Raw genomic sequence first — 26,695 nt, 5'->3', positions numbered from 1 at the left:
CACAAGAGGAGAATGTAAGGAGAATTTTTTTTCTATTGTTGAAACATGAAGTGATTCTAGGGTTTGAGAAAAAGAAGCACAGCACTTTTCTTGGATATATTCCTGTATATTTATGGATTCAAGAAAGAGTCAATTTAATCATCTAGGTATAGTCATGATATAAGGGCAGTGATACTTAACTTATAGCCCCTCCATCCATTTTCTAATGGACAATAAAAATAACGTGATTAACAAGGCGCCCAGTAGCTCAGTTGGGAGAGTAGGTGGCCTGTGTTCAGAGACTGTGTCCTCACTTCAGCGACCGCAGGTTCAATTCCAGCCTTGGCCCTTTGCTGCATGTAATCCCCTCTCTCTCTCTCCCTTACATGCTTGTGCTGCCCTATCCATTAAAGGCTAAAATCCCAGAACAATAACCTTTAAAAAAGTGGTTCACACTTGGAATTGTTTTTGTACTTTTATTATAGGCTACATAAGGTGCCACAGTACGTAAAAAAGCACCAGAATAGCACCCAGCACCCCTCAACTATGCCCCCAATGTCCTAAAACCCGAAACATCCTAAAATCCTTGAAACGTCCGAAAATCCTTAAAATGTCTTAAAATGTTAGGATCATGTGTAGGGCTGCTGTGCCTGGCCCCTGGCCCTAGTCATTTTGCAAAAATGGCCCCCAAGCATCCCTGTATTAAGGGTGGGGAACAAGGACTTAGGACTTTTGGGGTCAGGGGGACTGTGATTTCAGCCAGCTGAAAGGTTAAAATAAAACGTCTTTTCTCCCGCAGTATAACAATCCAGACACGGTGCTCATTTGTTTCATGCGCTCCATATTGTCACATTATCTAAACCAGCTATTGCCTTGGTTTTCTATGCTTTGCTGTGCCGTGTGGTATTTAATGGCACTCATTATGACCCTGCAGGATTCATTAAAATTAAGATTCAGCTCTGATTATGTTTAACACCTGCTTCATAATATAAGATGCGCTCACAGGTCATAAACCCCTTGGGATATTCTCTCCCGAGATGCTTAGAAGACATTTGACCATTAGTGATTGATTAATTAAGTCTTAGCTTCACAACACCCCGGCTTAAAAAAACCCTAATTTTCATAATTGAGGATTTTAATATCCTGTCTACAGTTTTGTGCTGACAGGTGATGCATGCTTGTTCAGGTTTAGAGTCTCAAGGCTCTCCCCCCAGAGTTGTCCTATATCTCCGCTATTATTTCCCTTATCTCTAGAGCCCATTACCAAAGCAGTTGGTAGGAGTCTGTGGGCCACCTGCCAATCACCATTTAGGATACTTCCTATTTTGCCCCTTTTTGCTGATGGCGTCTCAATTTTATGGAAGCCCTCAGAGGCAAGTGAGAAAGAAAGAAAAAAGTTGTGGTGTTCCATTTTTGAAGTCTGGTCTAAATGTTTTTCTCTCCTGTGTTAATGACTTAAGAACAAGTGAAATAAAAGGCGTTGCCTCTTTCCAAATTTCTTAAAAAAAAAACATTCTTCATTCGTAAAACAAGCGGGGTTGAAAAAAAGAAAACAAAACAAAACAAACATTTTTCTAAGTTAGTTTTTTTCATCTCTGAAAACAGGTTGAAAAAAACTAATTTTTCAGTGTTGTTGTGATACTCATTTTGGCCACAGGAGGCTGAACCACATTTTCTAGGTAAAATTAAGAGCATTTATGTTTTCTTCAGGTGATGTAAAATTTCTCCATGCTTTTTTAAACAAGACATATATTGTATGTTATGTCTACTTTTGGCTATAAATTTATTTTAATCTATATTGCTCTGGCTTTTTTTAAAAAACCTAATTTGTATAAGGCGAAGTGTTCCCAGTAACATGATACATGTTAAGAGTAAACTAATGTTAGCTATGCAGTGGACATTTCCTAGGTTCCTATGATTTTCTGTTAGCGGCTAGAAAGGTAACAGCCAACAGCAGTATAGCTGCAAATAATTGCTGATTGAAATTCATTTCTAGCCAAAACACAGACAGGAAAGTAATGTTACACAATTTGCAAATACACAATATGAGTAAGGTGTGATTAGAGTGCATGGAAAAATTAAAACTCACCTAAAACGTCTATTTAGTACATGGAGTAGTGTCATATTTCAGCCTCTTCAGACACAATGATCCTGACAGTAGCGCCATCAAAATGATAATAATTTGCCAAAACATTTTTTTTTAACCACCTGTTTTCAGAGGTGGAAAAAAAACTTAAAAAAAGATTCTTGCAAAACTTTTTTTTCATCTATTTTACAGATGGAATCATTTTTTATAAGGAATTTAGAAACATTATCCTCGCAAAACATTTGTAATTCAGTTCTCAAGTCATAAACAAGGGAGAAACGTATTTAAAACTAACCAGATTTTTTTTTCTCACTACCCTCTAGGGCTTCATTTTCATCCCTGAAAACATATTGTGTAATTTCCACTAAGGGATATACTGTGTATAGCGTAATCGTTGGATTGCACATAAATCTACTCAGTATTCTTTGACGTGTATAAGGGGGCTGACTGACAGAACCAGCCATTTAGTATTTTATCGGAGATCTTCTGAGGAGAATTTCTCTCCCCAACAGATTCCCTTCTTGTAGTGGACGTCTCAGCTTGGTCATTAATCAAGTCATATCAGTGAAATGTCTCAAAAGTTTGCTGAAGCTAAATGCAACTCATCCATCACATTACTGAAAGGCTTCATATGTAAGCGATGTAGACATTTTTCTTCTCTATCCCTTGTCAACTGTGGATATGATCTATATGCAAAGTCAGGTTCTCCCCACACTTGATTAGTTTGTGAGGTCCTCCACAAAGAGAGTAGTGGATGAAAGACAGAGGGTGGGAAAATCAGTGAAAGGTACAAGTGGAATAAAGAGGGCGGGACTAGGTGGAAACAGGGAAAGAGAAAGGGGGAGAGAGACATAGAAAGAAAGACAGATGGAGGGCTAAGAGGGAGATTGGGTTACTTGCAGATAACATCACTGCGTGACAGATTCATGTGGTGACTAAATTGGGCTTGTGGGCTGAGAGGGAATCAGTCTAAGTCCTGAGTGACAGGTAAGGAGAGCGCTTATCAATGACTAGTGAAGGGAAATTGGACACCTCCTGAATGGCCTCATGATAAAGCTGCTCATTTGTGTGTGTTTCTTGAACAGTACACAGCGCTGTAATCAATAATTCTTTGACATCAATTCAAAAAGCACTATTTTATTCTTTGTCTAATCTTTTGTTAGACTGACATAGATATTAGTCTGACCATTATAGCTGCACTTTAAAAAATGAACAGCAGCCCCTTATAGACCCATGGAGCCTCGGGGTATAATACTTTTACCTTGAGATTGAGCACAAGATTTTTAGTAGGACATCATAACTAAGACTTTCCAAACCTTGGCAATCATAAAGAGAGGTCAAGTTAAAGGAATAGTTCAACATTTTGGTTTTTCTCTTTTTTCATTTCCGGCATGAATTATGAGAAGATTAGAACTACATAAAAAAGCATAGTGGTTGTGCACATCAAGAAACTGAAACAGAAAGGCAGTTGCTGGACCAATCAAAGAAAACAATGAACAGCATGAAAAGAGATCTGCGCACTGTATCTTATGTGCAATTTATAAGCACATCCACAAGTGATGTTTTGAGCTGAAATTACTATATTGTCTGTTCTGTAAATATCAAGCTAAGGCTAGCAGCTGGTTTGCTTAGTCTAGCATCTGCAAAAACAAAAAAAGAAGAGTAAAACTGACATGTCACAGTTTAATGGGGAACTCTTGGCCAGACTATTTATTGGCCGGGCACATCAACGTCTTGTAATCACCGTGAAGTTGCCAAGCAACCAGTAGCAACTCCAGGGTGTTACTGAGCCTGCACACAAATAATATTGTTACAATACAGTTTAGTATGGCTTAAACACACAAGATTTAACAGGTTAATTTGTGAGCGTTTTGCAGTTCTGTGAATGCAGCACAGATGGAGCTCATTGGGGTTTTTTTTTCCCTCAGTAGCAGTTTGTGAATTGCAATTGGATATGATCTGTCAGTTAATTCAGAGCTGATCAGATGAGATCGATGGATAAGAGGAGCAGCTGCCACAAGTGAAATCAAATGTTTAGACCTAGTAGAGTGAGCGGCTACTTATAGTCATGGATTTTCAGGCCGTTGTTACAATTTTGCTTGGGATCTTAGCATCGGAGGCTATTTAAAAATGTCACAGAATAATCAATGAATGTTGACTCTTAAGATGACTCTTAAGCCCATCTGAAATCACAGCAACCACGGTTGGGTGTGCTTTGACCAGACTCCAGTAGTGGTCCATCTCAGATGAGACTGCACAACTTGTGCGTGTTAAAACTGGTAAAGGCATGGTTTGACTCAACGCAGCCCAAAGGGCCAATGGAAAAGCTTCAGTGATTACCATAAGACAGAGTCATGCTTCCCCTGTTTTCCAGTCTTGGTGCTAAATTAAGCTACCCAGCTGTTGGCTCTAGCTACACATTTCCTGACATGAGGGTGGTATCGATTTTCTCATCTAACTCTTGGTAGGAAAGTGAATAAGCACATTTCGCTAAATGTCGAACTGTCCTTTTAATAAGGTGTGCTGATGTTAATGACAACCAGAAAGTGGCTATTCTTCTTTTGTGTCTCTGTTGAGTTAGTGCACTTGTCCCCATTTTCACCTTGTTCCCCCTCTCTGTCTCTTTCTGTCTGTGCTCACTGTCCCACTAAACTGGCTTTAAAAGCCCAGACCAGATGGCTCAAGAAAACGAATGGCTGTGCCTGTATATGTGGAGGTGTGTGTGTGTGTGTGTGTGTGTGTGTGTGTGTGTGTGTGTGTGTGTGTGTGTGTGTGTGTGTGTGCGTGTGTGTGCATGTGTGGGTGTGTGTTCTCGCAGCGACACATTCAGGGTTAAGAGGGACATTAGTGAAAAGTGATTTTGACACCCCATCAGGGAAAGAAATTTCTTAGTCCTTCACCTCCTTCATTCATCTCCATCTCTATGTCTCTCCTTCACTTATTCAGTCTTGCCTTTGCTCTCTATATTTTGCATGAGCGTCTCTTTAGTTCTCAAACAGGGTTATTTTAGAGTGCTGTCTGGCATGTCTCAATGCTGTGAAGTGAAATCAGTGCTAGGGAGAACATAAAGGACATAAACACCTTTTTTCAGGCTGAAAGAGGGAAAAATGTGCCACTTTCATTTTGAGAAAAAGGGATTTGTTAATTCTTTCAATAAGAAAAAAATGAAAGTGAAAAAATATTTAATTTGCAAACAAAGTACTTTTAAGGTCATATTTTATTTAGTTATTTATTGTTACAAATGCTGCGCATATATATTTTAAAATGTGACATTAGTTTTAGTGAATCATGCTTTAAGTATTTCTGATGAGAAGCACATATTGGAAAAAAGACAGTAATTTTGACAAGCTGTGTAATCTTTTTCTAAATATGAGGCATAATTAAACAAATTGTGATTTTTTTTTAGATTCTTGCTTTCCGTAAATCATCATCATCCACCATCTGAGCCATAAGTCAGAGGCATAAGACAGCCAACTCTCTAAAGAAAGTTATTGCTTTGACTGGAGGGAAAATGCAAATTTACTATCTTACTTTCACAAAGCTCCACAAATGTTGCTTAACAGTGAAAACCTGCCCTTGTTTCTCACTTGCAAATGTCTTTAGTAAAGGAAGTGCGTATTGAAACGTTAACGATCATATCTGCGTACCTGTATATGTGCCCTCTGTGGGTTAATGTAAAAGCCATGCATAGTGAACAAAGTAGAGCTTGCTGTTACTAGAAGTATAATGGAAATTGATTTATCATGCTAGGCAAATATACAGCATAGATAAATGATAAGAAGGATTCATAGTGCATAGTTTTTCCAGAGGAAATTCTCTTCTCTTCTATGTCACAGACATATTAATCACCTCCGGGAGCAAGAGTGACAGCATGATAGTTTCATGAATTAATAAAGCCCTTGCTATACAACAAAGCCTTCCGGTTAATCCAAATAAGGTCATAACTCAGTTGCATTTGTTTGCAAGAAGTCACACGTGTACTGCACGCCCCACACACACATGCACAAAAAGTGGCTACCACCGCTCTATTGAAGCATTTTTCATTGAGGAGATAGCACACTGTTAATACTTATTATTCAGAAACAGTGGGGAGGTGTCAAGCTCAGCAGTCTGCCCATTTTTTAATAAACAGCACACTGCTGGGCTAAATCATATCATAGCAACTGCGTGTGTATGTCTATCAGTGCATGAAAGAAACACACTTACACACAGCAAAACAAGCTAAGTGAGAACAAAAGAATTTGTGTTTTTTACTATTTAAAGGAAAACAATTAAATTGCATGATTGGGTTCATGTCAAAGAATTTAGCACATCTTTAATTTTTGCAGGCACTTGGAGGGAAGAGGAAGAGTGAAATGATGAAACACTTCATTTGCAATTGTTCCCCCACAGACAGATGCACTGAGTGGCGTACTGCAAGGTAGGCGGAGAAATACTAAACTAAAAATAGTAAAGAACAGATTAATAGTAATAAGTAAGGGCAAATGAATATGTGAGAATGTGACAGTGAATGAAACCATCATCCATAATTTGACTCAATTTTCCCAATTAAATAAATGTAGCACCTACATATTTTTGTGTATTACAAAATGATTAATTAATTAAAGACCTCAGTCCCAGGAGACAGAAGTCTAGTGTTTATTCAAGGAGAAATTAAGGACCCCTTCACTGCTAAACTAGGGATGTCAACGGTTAACCATTAATCAGTTAACCACTGAGAATATTTTGAACAGGTTACGCATGTCGGTTTATAGGAAGATTTTGCTACTTCTCAGTTTAAAGCAAATTAGTGGCGCCGCTCATTCAGCGATTACTAATAGTAACATTGTTCTGACTCAAAAGTGTGGCAACATTGTGCCTACTCTTCAGTCTCCACCCAGGTCGCCCCCGTGAGTAACGTAGACTCAGTGTATTACGGACACTTGCTGCCTTAATACATGCACACACAGGCTGGATTTCTCACCTTGTCTCTGGGGGAGGGTCTTATGACTCAAAACAAGTTTAAGGTTTGGGGATGGATCATTCGAGAGAAATCATGGAAAAACTACAGAGAGACACAGCATCGAGACTACAGCGAAAATTCAACGCATTCCAGACATGAGCCATTTTCAACTCACGGTGTCCCAGACAGCATGCTATTAAAGCATTTTTTTTAATCAAATGTCACTGAATACAGTGTAATTGATATTGTACAACACTTACATAATTATTCTCCAATCAGTCATGTCTGACAGTGTAACATTACCTCTACACTTGTAAAGTTTCTAACTTAAACTATAAAAACTTAATAAAAGGTTGACTTGCAAAATCATATGACCATTTAAGACTTTTTTTTTTATTGGGTTAGGGTTAGAGTTCATTTAGTGAGGTTGATCTTGACTAAAATCTCACTGAAAGTACTATTTTGACAGCGCAGGTTCTCCTCACAGGACCTTCCAGTCACAAACCACTAGCTCCAAACTAACCAAAGTTGTATGCCGCACAAAGGCCAGGGCTAACATTATAGCCAACCAGTGGAGGCTGGAGGAATGGCAGTGGGCACTGTGTTTCCACATTTTAATGCAGACTGTCTATAAACAAAAACCAACAGAAAATAAAAAACAAGACATTTATATCATAAACATTACAATTTCACAATCTGAGAGGGGATAGTGATTTAAAATGCAGTGCTAAAGCTCACTGAGTCAATGGACAGGCCCCTTGTATTTTACAGCATTTCACTTTTTTCCCCCAAAAAATTAAGCCGTTAGGTACCAGTTAATGGGTGTCAGGCTATTAACACCAAAATTAACTTAAACTAATATATCTAATCTGAACTAAGCCTCTGAAATAAAACCCCCACTGTTTTGCTTGTGAAATAAAAATCTCCAGAAATGCAAGACAGACAATCCTATCATGGGAAGGCAAACACGAAATAGTAAAAGGCATTCTGCGGTCAGGCACAAACTGTAGGGTCTTAAGTTACAGATGAAAAGTCAAAATGTTGTGAGCTGTTTGTAGTTTTTCTAATAAGTAAGTCTGTGTTTCCATTTCTTCAGCAGATCTGCCTCCACACAAGTCAAACACAATGTTTTGCAGGGTTGGCTTCTTGCTTCTACAGTGAGAAATAAAGTGATAACAAACTTCTTCAGAACATATATTTATGTTGCCTCGGGCAGTCAAACAGATCATCAGTGTGATGTCACTCTTTGAAAAGCATATATTATGTATATAAAATAATTACTGCTTTTTTTACTTGATAAGATTACACGATTTTAACATTCAGTGTGGAAATGCATTCCCTGATGAATAAGCAAACATTAACAAGAAAAACATGGACATTTCCAAATAACACAAATGGACGAATCAATCTCTACATACAGTTTGTTATTTAGCAAAATTATTTCTATAACTTCATACTGCATGTTTTTAAGTTGTGGTGATCTCTCTCAGAGGAATATGAAGTGACAGACTGGTTGACAGTGGCTGAATGACATGACCGCTGAGAGTCAAGATGGGTCCATTCAGGGCTCGACAGCATCCTCTCACAATATACTAACATTAGCAATGATTTCATTACAACGCCATGGCAACAGTGTAAAAAGCCGGACTCCCGCTATCACGCTCACAAGCAGGGGGTCTCTTGACAGAGACGGCGGCATTTAGTCAACTCAAAGAGGATGTGACATGCTAATCCCTTCTGGTCTGCAGCATCTGCTTAATACTGACCCATGTCCCGACGCACTGGCAGCAGCCCCTGCCATAACATCTGTTTAAAGGTGACCCTGACCCCTGTGTAGTACCGTGGTGTAAAGTCATACCTTTCTCTCGACATAGATCATTACCTCTGGCCAAACCGCAGGGGGCAGCGTGTGTGGATTAAGAAGCATGCGGAGCCAGAGCTCAGTGAAAAACATCTGGTTTATTGTGACCCTTTTGCCCCCCGACCTCTGACAGAGCTACAACTTTTTCAACCCCTTTTTTTCCATTCTTACAGTTGGGTGATGTCCGCCAGCTCACTCTCAATGCAAGGTGAAATTATTGTTTCAATATAATGACTTTCGGGGAAATGTAGAGTGACTTTAACATGTTCTGCGTCTGGGGAGTTTTTAAATTAGGTCAGATTTTAAAATCATATTACATGAGGTCACATAACTGTGACTAAAATGTCTGTATTGCTGCTGTTGTGTGATTCTGTGAAAACATTAGCTTTTCTGCTACAATGCAAACAAACACACTGCCCATGTTGAATATATGATAGCAAAATAGGGAAAGGCCAGATCTTAAGCCTTAGACAGCCCTTCCAGTTCACGGCTCCATACAACAATTAAGGGTCCGTGTCAGTCTGGCTCTCCACACATGCTCATTTCATGATGCACACTCAGTTCCAGTGTCCCAGCTGCCTTTGTATTCCTTTTATGATGAATAATAAAAATGTGGGTAACAATGGATCTCCTTGCACAACCTCTTTTCAAAACAAGCATCAAACATGTAATAATAATACACAATAATAAAGTGTATTTATATAGCACTTTTTAAAACCAACGTTACAAAGTGCTGTACACTTAAAAATCACAAAAACACAGAAAGAATTGTTAGAAAAAAAAGAAATACAGCACAGAATAAAATTAAGAATCAGTGGTTGAGAAACAAAATCAAAACAATGCAATGCAAGACTCGGGTACCATATAATAATAAATCGATCTATTTTAAAGAGATTATAAGAATGCCTTTTGATAAAAATACATTTTTAAAAGTGATTTAAAGGAAGATAGTGATGTAGCAAGATGGAGATCTTCAGGCAGATCATTCCACAGCTGAGAAGCCCTAACTGCAAACGCTCAGTCGCCTGCAGTCCTTAAGCATGATGCGTTCTCTTCTTCTTCTTCTTGGCAAACCAGCTAGAGGTGCATACTAGGGGTCGACAGATTATCGGCCTGGCCAATTATTGGAGCCCATATTTGACATTTTGCAGATTATCTGAATCGGTATTTTATTTTAATGATTGCTGATCAAATTAATTAATTAAAAAGTGAAAAGAAAGTGTCAGCATAGTAGTGAAAGTGTCAGCATCAATTTTCACTAAACATCAACACTATTGTTTATTTATTTAGTTATCGATGTACAGCACTTTAATGAACTGTTGTTTTTAAATGTGCTTTATAAATGAATTGGGAATGAATTTAGATTGGATTTGCTAAAGGCATTTAAAGTTAGTTTAAGTTTAAAGTTTTGTGTTGGAGTTTGTTAAATTCCAAATTTTAAATACTGACAGAAAGATTTTCATTTCTATCATAAATGCATATCAGATCCAAATATTGGTTATCGGTCTCATTTACTACTAATGATCGGTATCGGCCCTAAAAAAACAATATCGGTCGAACCCTAGTACGAACTCAACCAGCTGGCCTGGAGGGTGGAACAAGAAACCATTGCCCTTTCTTGGACCACCCCCTTCACCCTCTGCCTATCAAGTGTTGTATACTCTATATTTACAGCAACTGATGCAAACATCGAGCAGCTTATAAGTATAGGGGTGAAAAACGAGAAGATGTTTACAAAAAATGCCACCAAAGAAGCTTAGGAGTTAGTTTCATTTCCACTTATAGATAACTATTTATTTATTTACTTACTTATTCATCATAAAATGAGAGTAAGTTTTATCTTTCTTAATGTTTAAGAAAAATTTAGAACAACTCTTTCCATCACAGACAGGGAAGTTTGTCCCCAAGTGTGGGAGTGGGTGTAAGTAGGGTCCAGTCTGGAAGAACCCCCATATTTTGTAACGTAAGCATTCTCAGTCAGCGCTCTTATATATGCACACAGTCTACATGACAAATCACAAATTTGGGCAGAAATATGCATGGTCCACAGGCATCTTTGTGAAAACAGACCAAAGTGGACCCTAGCAAAACTATCAATTGGCCTTTATGTGTGATCACATGGTAAAAGATAAAGTTAGAGATTCTTTTGGTTAACAGTTAATTAAAAGGTATTGATAATTTAAGTTTACTGTTGTAATTTCATGATATAGAAAACAGTTTGATATGGCTTTAATAAATAAAAAGTTTACTTTAACATTTTACCAGTAAAGAGTTAAAGTAGATTTTCAGTTGCACAGTGAAGCTTTGAAGTATGAATGTGGGCATCTGTATGAGCCATGGTTTAGATCAGACCACAAAGATATGGCCTCGCTTCCAACAGAGTGATAATAGCGCTTTATTCAAGTCATTATTCATCAAAATCTATTCTGAAATAAAATTCAAAATGCAAAGTTCAGTGAGTATGGCTTGTCCATGATCTCATACAGAGAGGAACAAAGAGCCACAACAGTAATAGGAATAATTGCTTCTGACAAACAAAAGATTTGAGTTTTTACTTGCTACAATTACATAACACAAGCAGTCAGATCTGATAATAAGTGGTGTGTTTATCTGTACAGTATGTCGGCATGAAATAGAGACAAAAATGCAAAGAGAGCATTATCTGTGCTAATAAACTATCAAAACTCTTCAGCGATTTAATGAGGCGCCACCATTCAGACCACCCGAGCACACACACACACACACACACACACACACACACCCACCCACACCCTAACTGCCACAAAACTCTCATTTAAGACTGTCCTTTCTCATCATTTGGAGCTGTGCCCTTTAAACGCACAGCCTGAAATGGACAAACCTGAGGCCTTTTATATCCTCCATTAGTTGTGCAGCAGATATAAATTAGCAGTATCACTGAAACCATAGCAGCATCCAACCAAACGCCGACTAATGCTTTGCAATCCTCCATAAAACTCACATTCCACCATGATATACTCCTACTACATGGGTGTCTAACATAAAATGAGCTTCATAGGCATTTGGACAGACATACAGTGATGTTTTGGATCTGTGATGTTATTACTTTAGATGTGAAGCAGCACAGCTGCTATTAGTTTCATGTCCAGACTGTCAGCTTTAATGGATGTGTTCTCCCACATGAAATGAGCAGTGGGAAAACTTCTGCCACATTTTTCAACTTTACACAGTGCCAGTGCTCTAAAAGCTGTGCAGATTATCATGATAAAATTATCAGATGATAGAATTAAAGACAAAGAATGATGATCAACCTGTTTTCAAATGCATATATTAACAGCAGACTTAATTCCTATGCTTTAATCTTTTACAGCCTTTCTCAGATGTTTTTAATAATACTTTTTAAGTATTTGCAACAAATGCTCTCTGCTTCAGTCCGACTGGGAAAATCATGGTTTCATGGTCTTCAACCACGAAACAGCAGAATGTCCCTTTGCTCAGATCTGTCTTTAATTTTTAAGGATATGTGGGGAAAAATGACTTAACTAAGACTCAACTGCAATTTGCTTAAAATTAACATACACTGTCCCTCATCACAGTAGGATCTTATTAATGTAAAATATATATATATATATATATATATATATATATATATATATATATATATATATATATATATATTTCATTTATAAAGATTTGTGTTCTCAGTGTTAGGTTCATTAAACACAATTATCTTCCAGCAACACTGTGCTTCACACTCACACCCAGTCAGCAAGCTGCCCTTTACGACAACAATCTTTTCTGTTTGCAACTGAGGAGCCCGAAAATAAAGTTACTTTAAAAGTCCTGTAATGAAAAAATGATTGAGCATGAAACTATTTTAATAACATCATGTATAATAGGTACTGCATGAATGTATGACTCATTCATTCTCATGGTTTAGGTACTTTAGGAGGCTTCAAAGTCACTGTCTGCATGCAGGTATGTGAGGAAGCTCCACAGTATCTGAAGGTTAAGACACAGTAAGATAATAGATGGTCAGACTCCAATGTTAAGACACTTTAGTATGACATGCAATATACATTACATAAGGCTAAATTTGTACTGTTAGAAAGGTTTGTGTATGCCATTGATCATGCACGTGTTATACCAAGTGCATCTCCAATCTAATTTGTGTTCAAGTAGACAGACTGTGGCTCATCGAGTTCATTTCATTATTCATCAAAATGAGGAACATCAAGAACTATTACTTTATATTGAACATGTCATTTTAATTTTATTTGAGTTAAACTGCTTTAAAATAACAGTACAACAATTTGGGTAAATTTATTTGAAGTTACAGTACTTTTACTTAAGTAAAATGTCTTTACAGTGATTGAAATTTCACTTAAGCAACATTTTTATGAATTAGGTGCTTTCACTTGAGTAAAATTACTTTAAAGCAATTTTACTCAAGCCAAAATCTTACTTTTGAGAAATTTCCCCTTACATAATATTACTTTAAAGTAATATTACTCAAGTGAAAGCACTTTTAATTCATTAAAATGTTGCTTACGTGAAATTTCAATCACTTTAAAGACATTTTACTTAAGTAAAAGTACTGTAATTTCAAATAAATTTTACTCAAATACTTGTACTGTTATTTTAAAGCAATTTAACTCAAATAAAATTAAAATTACATGTTCAATATGTACTTAGATATGAGTAAAAAGTCAGGTCAGGTAAAATGTGCTGAGTAAATGTTATGCCATTAAATTTACAAAAATGTATATATGACACTACTGTTAAAAATAAAAAGACTACAAAATAAATGCATTAGATACTAATGTTCACACTAATGCACCAACATCACAGAGCCCTGAAATCCAAACCAATGACAAATTCCACTTCTATACACATGTTGTAGCCTGTACATACAACTCATTATCAATCATAAATATACAACCGCTCCTCTCTGTATGGGATTATTAGAGTTAACCAACAAGAAGACAAAATAACTTCAATAATCACACAAAAATAGCCAACAACAAACAAAAGCAACTATGCAGGCCAAGTGATGGCTGCAACAAGTCTTCAATTCAATCTAGCAGGCTGCCTGCCATTTCTTATACAGTCAACAAAATCAAAGTACATAACAGAAAAGCGACTGTAGTCCACAACCACGCGTTGTTTTGACACTCTCTTGTTTACACTGAGTTACAGTAATGTGTTTGTTGTTGTACTCACCTGCGTGGATGTCATTCTAGTAGTCTCGTGCACCACAAAGTCCTCCTTAATCTGCCCCACCTTCAACTTCTGCTCGTCCATAAAACATCACGGTTGGTTCTCAAAGCATAGCCAGCTCCAGTCCTTCTGCTCCACTGCGCTGCTCAGCGTTTTAAAACAGCTGATCCAAATGAGAACAGGTAGAATCACGCCATGAGCGTCGTGGTGCGTAGCACGCTAACCAGAAGCAGCACGAAGGTGCTGAGTGAGTTTGATTTGGGTCACTTGCGCAGTAATGTCCTAGGTATGTCAACGTATAACAATTTTAACTATAACCAAAATGTGTAAGTAAATTGCATAATGCATGTTTGTACTGTTCATGGGGAGCTACTGGTAAGGTGCGCCCTCTCCATGCGCATTGTATCTCTTCCGGTGTGTCAGTGAATGTAACCTGGCTGTGGTAGAAAAGTTCAAATAATGTCCTTTCCTAACCACTTTTCCTAACATCCAGAGAAAACGTCATGAGGTCAAGGAAAGATGTGAAGGAGAATTCATGAGGATTTAAAGAGACGATCGCGGTGTTTAGAGACACTTCTATTCAGCTCTGTGATGATGCGACGGCGAATGTTATTGACGTGAGTCTGCTGTGATGAAACTACAATGTTCACATGATGGACTACAAAAAGCACATCCTCACTGGATTGGTTTTTATGCATCAAAAATGTTTTTTTCGTAAGTGTTTTATTTGCGTTTTCTTTTAAAAACTTTATTTTCTGCCTTCCTCAAGCCCTTTGTAATGTGGATCTTAAAAAGTGCGCCATAAACTCTGGGTAGTCTATTAATATAATGATCATGACCATACTTATTATTATGATTAATATTATTACTGTTATCCTTACTATGGTTATGGTTAATGCGCGTTATAGAGGCTAAATGAGGACAACCCGGTAAAAAATATTACAGCATTATCAAAGTGAGAATTAAAATAAAAAGGGATATAGGCTGCCAGTCACAGAAATGAAAGGTGATGTTGACCCTCCTTTTCCCTCATATTTATCGTCATGAATCCTTATTCATATATGAGTTCGTGAAAATAGCCTAATAAATATGACAATATATACGACGTGTGAGATCCACTGTTGTACATATGATCAGTCTTACGTTTCAAACGTGATGAATTGAAAACATCAGTTGTCTTAAAACATCCCCTCATGTTCTGGTTAATGTGCTGATTCTGATCTTATAGGTCACAGATGTTTATTGTCACTATATTTTTCACTAGAAGCTCTATTAGAGAGTAAATATTAAATACACATAAAACATGATCAAAAAACAAAAATCAAAATGAGAATATATGAAGCAATCACAAATATGTTTTTTGATAAATAACGGCCTATAGCTTAAATTCTGGGCAAAGATGTGATTATAAACCTGTGTATATAAACCCTTAAGAAGCAGCTCAGCTGAACAGCTCCATGTTGACGTGATAGTGCTTTAAAGTTGTTTTGGCTCATACAGACTGTGCATCTGTGATGTGATGAAACAGCTGATTCCCCAAATAGTGGCAGATGTGGCGCATCACTTTGGTAGCGTTCTCTAGTCTTTCTGGCTTTTGGGTAACAACATGTTAACTTGAGCCTGTTACATTAACACCTGTCCCCCAATAGTTCACTTTGTTACTTGAAAAGGAACAATTACTGTATCTAATAAATTAACAATGAAAGTCCAGAATGATAATAATAATAATAAAATAATTTGGAATTATTGATTCCAAAAATATTTATCTTTGTGCAGAACTCTGTAACACATACATTTTGTATGGTGACTTAAGAAACTAAAATAACCCAAAAATATAATTTGTACAATAACTAAAGTTACAGTTTGAAGGCCAAAACCAAAGTTGGAAAAAGTACACCTGACAGTCTGTATGTGTTCATGCTTGATCTTGTTTGTGTATTCGCTAACTCATACATCAAATCATTGTGTTCCAGAAGTTAAATGCCCCCAAATTGTGCATTTTTCCTTTTAGCCCAACCATTTGAGGCACAATAACATGTGACATCACACCTGCTTTGAGAGTTGAGGCACTTAACCTCTAAACTACTGTTTCTGGATTGTATTTTGTCTTCACAACACATGAAAGCTGTCTGTATTCACCGCATGGCTCCCTGACATGGGGTGACTGTGCATGTAAAAAACGTCTCAACCGTAGGTCACCTGCCTGATCACCTCTGGTCTTTGGCCTTAACTTCAGAAAAGCCAAAGAAGTGTTGTTTGAGGATCTCAGTGTGTTTGTGGGCTCACGTGGTGAAAATTCCTTCAAAGTAAAGCTTGTAGACATCAAAGTCTTTTTCTGCACAAATTCCCTCTGATGGCATCTTGAAACACAGCAAACAGGTCATATTGTGTGTGTGTGTGTGTGTGTTTGTGTGTGTGTGTATGTGTGTGTGTGTGTGTGTGTGTGTGTGGGTGTGTGTGTCTGGAGTATGTGTAGTTGTGGCTACACATGGTCAGCACAATTACAGAACATCAAAGGATACTAACACCTCTGCTGTCATCCCTCATGGATCCCTCCAAAGTGAATCGTCCTGCAGAGTGAGACGGAGATCTGGCAACACAGGATACTGCAGAGGAGGGATGAAGAGGGGAAATGAAGATGAGTTATGGGCCCTGTGTGGAGGGCAGGTGATATAATGGAGGAAAGCGATTAAGGGAGAGATTGGGATTGATGGAGGGATGGAACCGGGTGGCTCTGATTGACGGTCTGAAAGGAGGCGACCAGAGATGTGGGCAAGTGAATCCACATCATAAAGAAGAGGAAGGTATTTGCATATGGAGTGGCTGATACCTTCGAGACAGCTGCAGCTCTCACAGCTGGCAGACTGACAGCACTGGGCAGGTGTGAGGCTCGGCACATTCAGAAAGTGACACTTAACGAGAGTTTTGTGTGTGTATGTGTGTATGCGGAGGGGGCACCATTCATCTTAAACAGCCCTTTGTGCAGCAGCCTTCAAAAATAGAGACATACTGTATCAGTTCTCTCTCTTTTCGCCAGCACATTCATCTGCGTCCTTCTTTCTAATTGCCGTTCCCTTCTCTACAATTTTCTTTTCTTTCTCTCCCAAAGTTAAACCAAGGGGCAGGAAAGTGCTTTATCGACTGAACAGTGAACATTGATGTCATTACATTATATGAAAACCTTCGGTACATGTCTGCACTGATGACTGATTTTAGGGCTTATTTCATTATCTTTGGATCTCAGCTTTGTATCAAAATGTCCTGCTTGAACATGTTTAACTTGTCACTTTGTTGCTTGGCCAAGAGGTGGGCTATTCTTCATTCTGAAACAGTCTTGCGCTGACAAACCTAAATGAATGCATCAATCAATACTCCCCCTTGCTTCCTATCCTGCTTTATTCCCTTGTCATTTCACTGGTGGTGACAAAGCAGCACATTTTAAACAGGCAGCACAAATCGGCAAGTTAAGGGCAATATATTTTGTTGTCTTTCTTCAATTTAACATAAGATTTTTATATCCGAGACTGTCTGAATGACGGTCAAATTTACCTTATTGGTACATCACTTTGTGCTATAAATTTGAGGTCATTGATTATATATTTTAGAGTTGAGGGAAAATCACCAGTAGTTTCCGCTTGTGAAAAGAATATAGAATAATGGCTCAGAAAGTTAGGCATCCAGTGAAACCACACCGTCCTCTTTTCAAAAAAGAAACTTATTGACAAATCCAATATTTAGCGCAGGAAGTAAAATAACCCAGAGCAAGAAAAGACGAAATACGTCCAGAAAGCTTGAGTTTGGAAGAGGTCTAGCTGTAAGGCTTTTGGGTCTCTCAATAATGGGTTTGAGGTTTTTGAGAATTTTGCAATTTTTTTATTTTTAAAACTTTTCTTTTGGGGATGATATGGGTAACAAATACATTAACTCAAGTGCTGTACAATTTTAATGTACTTGTTAGTGGTCTGTCTTAATTCAAATACCTTTAGTTACTTTTTACTTTGCAGATTTAATAATACACAATCAAAATATCGGTATTGCAATGTATTATTACGGATGAAGACAATACCTAATTGATTCATGAGCGACCTGGCAATATAGCCTGTAGTAAGTATTAAGGCTCACATTTACCAGCTGCAACATTAAAGGGACCATTCAGCTCAAAATCAATAGTACATATTTTGCCTCTTATCTGTAGTCTAGATTGTTTTGGTGTGAGTTGCCAAGTGCTGGAGAAATCGGCAGTATAGATGTTTGCCTTCTCTCCAATTTAATGGAACTAGATGGCACTCAGCTTGTGGTGCTCCAAACGCCAACAATAAACAAATAAAATACATTTGGAACAAACACAACAGCAATGTCTCTTTCCAGAAAGTTACATTTTGAATACAAGACTTTCACATGTATCAGAATAGTTCTTCAATGTGGTATTGTTACTTTTACTTCAGTTAAAGTACTTCTTCTGCAACTGATTACTGTAAAATTCACTTTAGCATTACATTTAAGGTGTGATTGGCCATGAAGCATTGTACTGACACAGTATTGAATATAGGCATACGAAAATACAGAGGTGGGTTTGGGTTTTGTGACAGCTCAGTGGACTGTGTTGCATGCTATCTTCACTGCATGGCTTCAAACCTATTGTTGCCTGTCATCCCACCTGTCTCCTCCATCTGTCCTGTTATTCTTCCGCACCATCTAACGAAACCCAAATACTACAAACACAAAACTTTCAGCTAATTTGGGAAAGTTGGAACTCTGTTTTCCTCGGGGAATGCAAAACATAGTTGGCGACAAAATGTGCTCAACAATAAGAAGGCATGAGACAAATCATTGATGCAAAACAACATTTCACATGAAAAGCTATTTCTGTCTGGTCTTCCTTGACCTCCCTGCCCCAGTTCACAAAACTGCTCTGACTGATTGAGCGGTAATTGAGTTTTTCACTGACCCCTCACTTTTCATCAGGAGAGGAATCACACCTCCGCTGCAGAAATGCAACACTCTCCTGACTGCAGTTTTTCCTGACAGGTGGGCTGATTGCAGCTGCTTTCTTCACTCTAACATGACGTCTTATTGCCATTACTTAATTCCCCCCCTCAGTCATCATCTCCTGACTCACTGAAAAAGCCAAATACCTCTCCCTCCTGTCTATCTGGCTCATTTCCAACGTCTCGCAGTCTCCATATTCAAATTCTTATATCCTCTTTATGCGCTCCATCTTTCCTTACATTTATGCATTTTCCACTCTCCTGATGCTGCTGGAGCAGAAATGATGGAAGTCACATGGTCAAGATTAAAGGATTTTCACTTTACCACCACCAGGCATAGCTATATCCTGAGCCAATACTCTCAAACTGACCACAAATACTGTAGGCTTTTACAAGTGAATGCATATAGGTCCTTAATGCAATTTAATACAATGCATGCTCAAGTGTTTCAGTTTCAGGAATTTACTGTGATACATTTTAAAATTTAAAAGGGACCCATTATGCTTTTTTTCAGGTTCATTTTTGTGTTTTGGCTTTCTACCAGAACACGTTTACATGATTTAATGTTCATAAAGCACTTTATTTTCCTCATGCTGTCTGTGCTGGATCAAGAGTATTCAGCGGCTGTCTACAATGCTTTGTTTTTTGTTTTTATTTGCTCCTGTCTCTTTAAACCCCCTCACAAAAAACCCGGTTTGTTCTGATTAGTCATTGTTTCTGGGTCCTCCATATTTACAATCTCAGTGTCTGTACCCTTGTTACAGCCAGCAAAATGACTGTAAAATTGAACAGTGGTACTTCCGTCCGTCAAATATCACTAATAAAATTTAACAAATATGACCACACATGTTTCTGCAGGAACTTAGTTTAAAACCAGGGAGAAATTAATGACACTGGCAACTAAGATCACATGTTTCCCTGACACTAGTATGTAGCTTCATTTAGCAGTGTGCTTATAGTTGCACTTTCTCCTGTTAAAAGTCACAAATAAAAGCTTCTAAACACAACTGGGCAGTTCCAGCAGGACTATGATGCCAAATCGGAAAGAAATTACAACATCAGCATTCAACCAGCATGTTTTTCTGATGTTAGCATGTAGCTTCATGCAACAGTGTACTTGTAGCCCGGGGATGTTTGTGCATCAATGTGCTTCAATAAAAGCTTCTAAACATAACCAGACATGTTCTGGCTGTATTCTGGCAACATTATTGTGGTGTATTATTTTCCTTTACATAGTCTTTTTGGGATTGGTTCATAGATAATTATGGATAATAGTGACAGTTCATTTATGAAGTAACCCATTATTGATTTTTTTTTCCACAGCAACAAGGACTTAAGTGTAAAAATGAATCCCACAATTTCCTCATTTTCTTCAATTACTATCCCTGCATTATTCTGTCCTGATTTACTGGGAGTCATTTTTTAAGTTTTAATAGTGTATATTACAGGTAGAGCTGCTTTTTGCAGGAGTATTTCAGTCCCCTCCAGACTATTGATTAAAATGGGTTGTGCTGCTCAGACAGCTGAAAGACTCCACACGAGAGACTGAATAGCATCATTGCAGCACCGCCACCACCACAGCGTGCAGATAGGGGAGCTAAAACACAATTATTCTTGTTAATAAAAATTCATGAACATGTGTCTGTGCATGTGTTCGCCAGTGTTTTTGTGAGTATGTGCTTGAAACAAATTTCTAAAGCAGTATTTATAGTGTATTATCATCAGTGCCTATCTCTACAGTTCAAAAATAGTGAAGTAAAAAGCTTCCAGAAGGGAAACGATGATTAAAAAACATAGAATCAGGCTTATACAGATGTTTTGGCAACTATTTATTCAACAATTTTCATTTCATACATGAGAACGAACCTCTAAATTAAATATAATAAATCTCACAGACAATGGGAGAAAAACACCTCCATTACGGTGCTATATATCGAATCAAGCCCTCTCAGTACAGCATGATATGAAACCCCTTTATTTCACCAAGGTACATCAGAAGCTGAACTAATGGGTCTAGCTCTAATCCTGACCTTTACTGTGGATACTTTTGTTTTTTGTGAGTGATAGTGTGTTACAACTCCTTCCCACTAACGACTGATATACATAAATGTGTGTTGCTACAAGAAAAACATTATGATAGAGGACAAAGGCATTGAACTGCTTACATACCATAAGCTAAAATCAGACGACATCGTGTATAAACACAACTCCTACCATTGTTGAAACTCGTGATTATTTGCAGCATATTTCTAAATGTCAGTATTTCAAGTCAGTGATCATATCAAAAAAGTCTAATATCTCAATGAGAGCAAGATGACAGAATTACTGAAGAATCACTGAATAATTTTTATTAACATTGCGGTAATCTTAAACTCAACAAATACATGGTGTCAGCATTCAGGGACTCGCAGAGTGAGAGGAGCTCACAAGTCCCCGAGTTTAAGACAAACAAACAAAAAAAATCTCTAAATGAAATATATTCCTGAGATGCAAAACAAAAGAGATATATTTAAAAAAGAAAGAAAAACAAAACATCTCTACATGCGATCATGTGTCACATGTTGTTTTCATCTTTGTGACAATATGGAGATTGGGCTGATTGATTCTAGTGTCAATATTGCAGAGGAACCAAGAAATGCGCTGAAGCCAAACTGTACAGCAAGACATATCAAGGGTCAGGGGAGTAGAGCACTGGACCGGGCCATGTCATGCTATCATCACTTCTATGGAGAACAAAACTATTAAAAGCATGAGTAATGTAAACCAAAACAGTTAAAACATTTTTTTAGACATAGTATGACTCAAACTGGACTTTCTTGTTCATCCCATTTCAACAGGGGATTCAGAGTTGGTATTTTTAGTAGATATGGGCCTCTAATTTCCTGAAACTGGGGACAATTTCTTGCGCAAACTCGGGCAAAAATGCACGTGTGTGTGTGTGTGTGTGTGTGCGTGTGCTTGACTGACTCCAATACTTTGTGACCAGTGGTGCTCTCATGGGGCAGTGCAGTGTGGTGAAAAGGCTGTAGCAGGATGAATACATAATGCAGTATCAGCAGGTGGAGTTTGGACAAGCTTCAATGATCACCAATCACATCAGCTCGTCTCATCCCTCTATAAAAGAAGCAGATAGGCAGGAGGAGGAGGAGAGAGCACAGAGTCGCGAGGCACAAAAACAAATAAGCATCCAAGGATATTTTGGTGTCCCATTTTAAAGTTGGATTTACACTAAGGATGCACTGAAATCTGGTGATATGTTGTTATTTTGCAACACAATGACATCAGTGCATCTAGTCAACATCGACAGTAAGTTGTAGTATAATAAAAGGTGTTCCTTTTATTATTGTTTGTTGCCTATTACAGGAAGAACACACATATGAATGCCAACATGAAAATTGCTCACAAAATTGTGTACAATTTCACGCCCAAATCACCGCCAATATTACAATACCTGATCTGCATAAATAAGCAACCTCAGCTGCAATGATCACACCTTCAGTCGAAGAAAGTGGGTTTCTTTGCAGCAAGGAAATTCACCAAACAGAGGCTATAGAGTGCATAAGTGCCCAATCATGTCAGTGCTATTACTGTCTTGCCGCCAGGATGAAATTAGAGGCCCATGATGGGGAGGATATTAACCGAACCGATATATGTTGAAAAGCAAGGAGGCAATGAGTTTAAAGCTTAGTTTCAACCGACAACATATAAAGAAACAGAACTAATAACTGACTTAAAAAATGTAACACAGCTACAGGTGATTCTATCATAGCAAAATAGTGCATGATGGTATGTGCCAGCCTGTTAGAATAACAAATTTAAAAAATAATCAGGTTTGGTCTAACTAAAATAAAAAGCCATTTGCAACAACTTAGCTCATTACTGTCATTTCAAAACAAATATTTACACATGTATTCAGAAAGGGAAAAAACAAAACACATTTCACCATTTACTAAGAAATATCCATCAAATTAGTCAGAGTGCATAATTCAGTAAATGGCACCTGTTTCATCTCTAAACACCGACTCATCACTGCAGACCTGGTCATTTGTGAGTGTTCATTTAATATAAAACAGCCTGTTTTGCAGACTTCAGAATCAACAAATCTATTTCCACCACTTTCCACTTTCCTTTTTCTAGGATGGACAAAGAGGCATAAAGCAAACAAAATTTGATAGACACCATCATTGATTTAAGACACAATAAAAAGAGCTACATAGAAAAGTAAAAAAAAAAACCCAAAAACAACAACCAAAAAATCAAGAAAAACATTGTGAAAAATGTAACTATAGACAAATGTGATACAGAAGACTTGCCTGGTTCTACTGGTGAGGTTGAAGTCAAACCTGTTATTAGTGGTTTATTGGGCACTACTATGATAAAAAGCTGCGGCAAAGCTTCTGCATTTTCAAAAACAAGTCATTTAAAGCCTAATATGCAACCTAAATTCTACATCAGTGGCGACATTTTAATGGTTCCCAACTTGTGATTCACTCCAGCAGTGCTTGAGTTATAGCACATAGAAAAAGACCTTACTCGCTGACCTTATTTGCATAATGTTGTAAATTGGCCACTGAATTGGAGACAGCTGGGCCCACTATTTTATTGCCCTTGGTAATAATTTGCTCCCTCTTAGTAGATTAGTGCCTTGCCTTTAAGTCTTTAGTTCCAGAGGCCACAGTATTTATCGCTCTTTCACAGGAGAGTAAATCAGCCACATTCCTGCAAACTGATGAAAGATGAACAGCGGGGATGTATGAAAAGAAACAGAAGTTGCTTACAAGGATGTTAAGTTTGCCTTGGTGTGTGTGTGAAACTTTCACTTCCTTCGACATGAAGGTAATGTTTATTTTGATGGATTTCAATTTGTATTTTAAGAATTTGGTGAAGACAGACGCACATTTTCTTCTCTTCAATTTTGGATTTTTTTCCCCCCATTTGTTAATCATATTTTACACCAAATCTTTCCGATCTGTAGCACCCAAAAGCACGCTACAAACACAAGAAGCCATATTTCTCCAAAATTAAGTTACATATATACTTTGATTGTGGTTCTCTCTTTAGTTTAAATAAATTAAAATATGAAAAAGAACCAAGCAAAAACATGCTAATGTGTATTCCCAAAGTTTAGTTCTCACACATTATATACATGCCTTGTGCCAAAATGAAATTACATTTGTTTAAAACTTTTCCCAATGCAATGAAAAATGTAAAAAGTAAATAGATATGGTGGCTAATATACAAATTTGAAGGAATATGGGAATTCAGAATTTAACAGCAAATTTCACAATCAACCACATTTTAGCAGACACAATACACAGCAGGGAGCTTAGAACCATTAAACCAAAAATATTAAAAACTTTTTGTCTTATAAAAACATGATTTAGCTTACATTTTCAAAAAGATGCACTGTATTTATTCTCCCCCCAGAATTGAATCAAAGACAGCCTTGTCATCTTTCCACTTCCCATTTGAATAGAAGAACCATTCCCAAGGTAATCTTGTTGGCAAAGGAAAGCATTCAGACATGTTTGTGCTTCTCTATTTGTCTTCAGTTTTTAGTTTTTGGAAAGGAGGCCCCTGCAGATCTCTGATCCAGCACTCACACACTTTTTCCTTTTTTTTTTTTTTTACTTCTTTTTTTTTTTCGCTTGAAGACCCCATGAAATGGAAATCAGAGTTCAGTTCATGGAGAGCAACTCGGACAAAAATGGAAATAAGAAGAGCAGTTATGCAATCTGACAGGTGGTGATATATACATTTTAACTAAATTGTTAGAAAATCGTTTAACGAAAATTCAGAGGTGGCGATATAATCAAAAAAAAAATTGGTTCCAGTCAAACTGATGTTATCACTATTTGTATAAATTATAATATGATTTGATGCGTATCTATGAGCCAGTAAATGTGGATACAAACCACTGTGGAGAGCTGCCTGGACCTCAAACTTACAAGAGGTAACAATGAAAATTACATTACTGAAAGGAAAATTAATTCAACACTAAATTTCCTATTCATACTGCAACCGTATACTTGTTTTTATTAACTCCTGAGAGTTAATTGTACATTTCACGGGGTCCTTAAGCCTTAAATTATTCCAATGTGACAGAAACGTAAACAAAAAATAATTCAAAGTGAAAACTCATTACAGTACAATTTATACAGCTTGTAGAGATTCATTCTTTCTGTACACCTGAAGCCTTTATGTGAATCACAAACTACGTTAAGCTGTCAAGAGGACACTGAAATGTGTTGGTGTTTCACCAAACTGCAGCCTGGACAGTGCAGGAATATACAGACAAAGGTACATAGGGACAGCAGTTTTTAGCAAAATGGTTTTATATACTTGACTGAATTTATTCGATGGAATGCTTCGCCTAGCATCTGCGTGTATTCGCTGCTCTAAACAATACCACACTACCCTTTATTACCCTTACCCTAATAATGAAAATCATATAATACACTTATCTGACAAACCTTGCTACAGTGTTACACAAAACCTTCTTCTTATCTTACAAGGGTCAACTGTTTAATTACAAGTCTATTTAGAGGAGGGGGTGGGGTTGGGGGGAGGTGGATCTAAAAGTACCATATTCAGTGTGATAGACATGTATAAGGCGTAAACAGCAAAGATCTTTGTTAAAATAATAATAAAAAAGAAAAGACGCATAATCAAAAGCTGTGAGCTAAGCAATGAAATGATGGTCCAGTTAACCCATCTACAAAGCATTTACATTGCTACTGACAGACGATACATGAAGGCATTGACAGAAGTTCAATGGCGTCTGTATTTTTAGGCACCGTGTTGACGTGAGATATGATATGTGTTTTGTGGATGTGTGTGAACAAAGGGCGGGGGATATAGTGTGTGTTTGGGTGTCTGCTTAGACGGCAAACAGGCGAGGAGATGAAGAAGGGCTCATGTAAGAAGCAGTCATGGTAGATATACAGACTTCCAGGCATTCATGTCAAAGATGAGGAAAAAATACGAGAAAGGAGACAACTTCAGGGCAGCAATGGCAAGCTGCCTGTGGAAACTGGCTGCCAAAAAAAGAAAAAGAAAGAAAGGACAAGATGTAAATGATAGACAAAAGGCAATAATAGGAAAACACTTGGGGGACTTCTCTGTCTGTGGACTGCCTGCAAATTCCTCATTGCCACGACGGGGGCAGTGGTCAGAGGTGGAGAAGAAAAGGGGGAGACAGAGAGAGAGAGAAAGAGAGAGAAAAAGAGATATAGGGACTGAACGAGGGACAGGGGAAGGAGAGAGCTGCACAGCTCCCTCTGCAGTCTAAATGAAGTATTCTTTCTTTTCTTCTGCGTGCGCATGGTTGCCCTCAGCGTTGATGATGGCTGTGTCGGCGTCAGGCGCATCGTCCGCCCCTTTGGCCTCGTTTGTCAAGTACGTTCCTGTGGAAGCGAAAAACAAACCTATATCAAGGAAAACAAATACTGAGCAGCCCTGCGTGGTGTTTGCTGCCTGAGGCAAAAAACACACCTGAAGACAACATCAGTATTGCTACATAATTCATATACAGAACAATGAGAGGCTAGGATAGTACAAGATATGCAAATACAGCACTGAGTTAGTGTGTGCACACCTCATTGTTCTCAATGAAGGCAGTTGACCGGGCATGCCATATG

General features: G+C 37.8%; 1 protein-coding gene across 3 annotated transcripts in view; it reads right to left on the bottom strand.

Annotated features, from left to right (window-relative positions):
- Window positions 1-20,871: 20,871 nt before the first annotated feature.
- LOC121952341 (cell adhesion molecule 2) overlaps window positions 20,872-26,695 on the bottom strand; it is a 262,122-nt gene continuing 256,298 nt past the window's right edge. For all 3 annotated transcript variants that reach the window (XM_042498955.2, XM_042498956.2, XM_088088351.1), the window contains one exon: window positions 20,872-26,461. In XM_042498955.2, coding sequence (XP_042354889.1) covers window positions 26,343-26,461 — 119 coding nt within the window. In that variant the 3' untranslated portion in view covers window positions 20,872-26,342. The remainder of the gene's footprint in view (window positions 26,462-26,695) is intronic.

This window comes from Plectropomus leopardus, chromosome 15, assembly GCF_026936395.1.
Source record: "Plectropomus leopardus strain MGB_pleo_1.0 chromosome 15, ASM2693639v1, whole genome shotgun sequence".
NCBI lineage: Eukaryota > Metazoa > Chordata > Actinopteri > Perciformes > Serranidae > Plectropomus > Plectropomus leopardus.
Note: the sequence above shows the minus strand (reverse complement) of the source record. Positions and strands in the feature narration are given on the sequence as shown.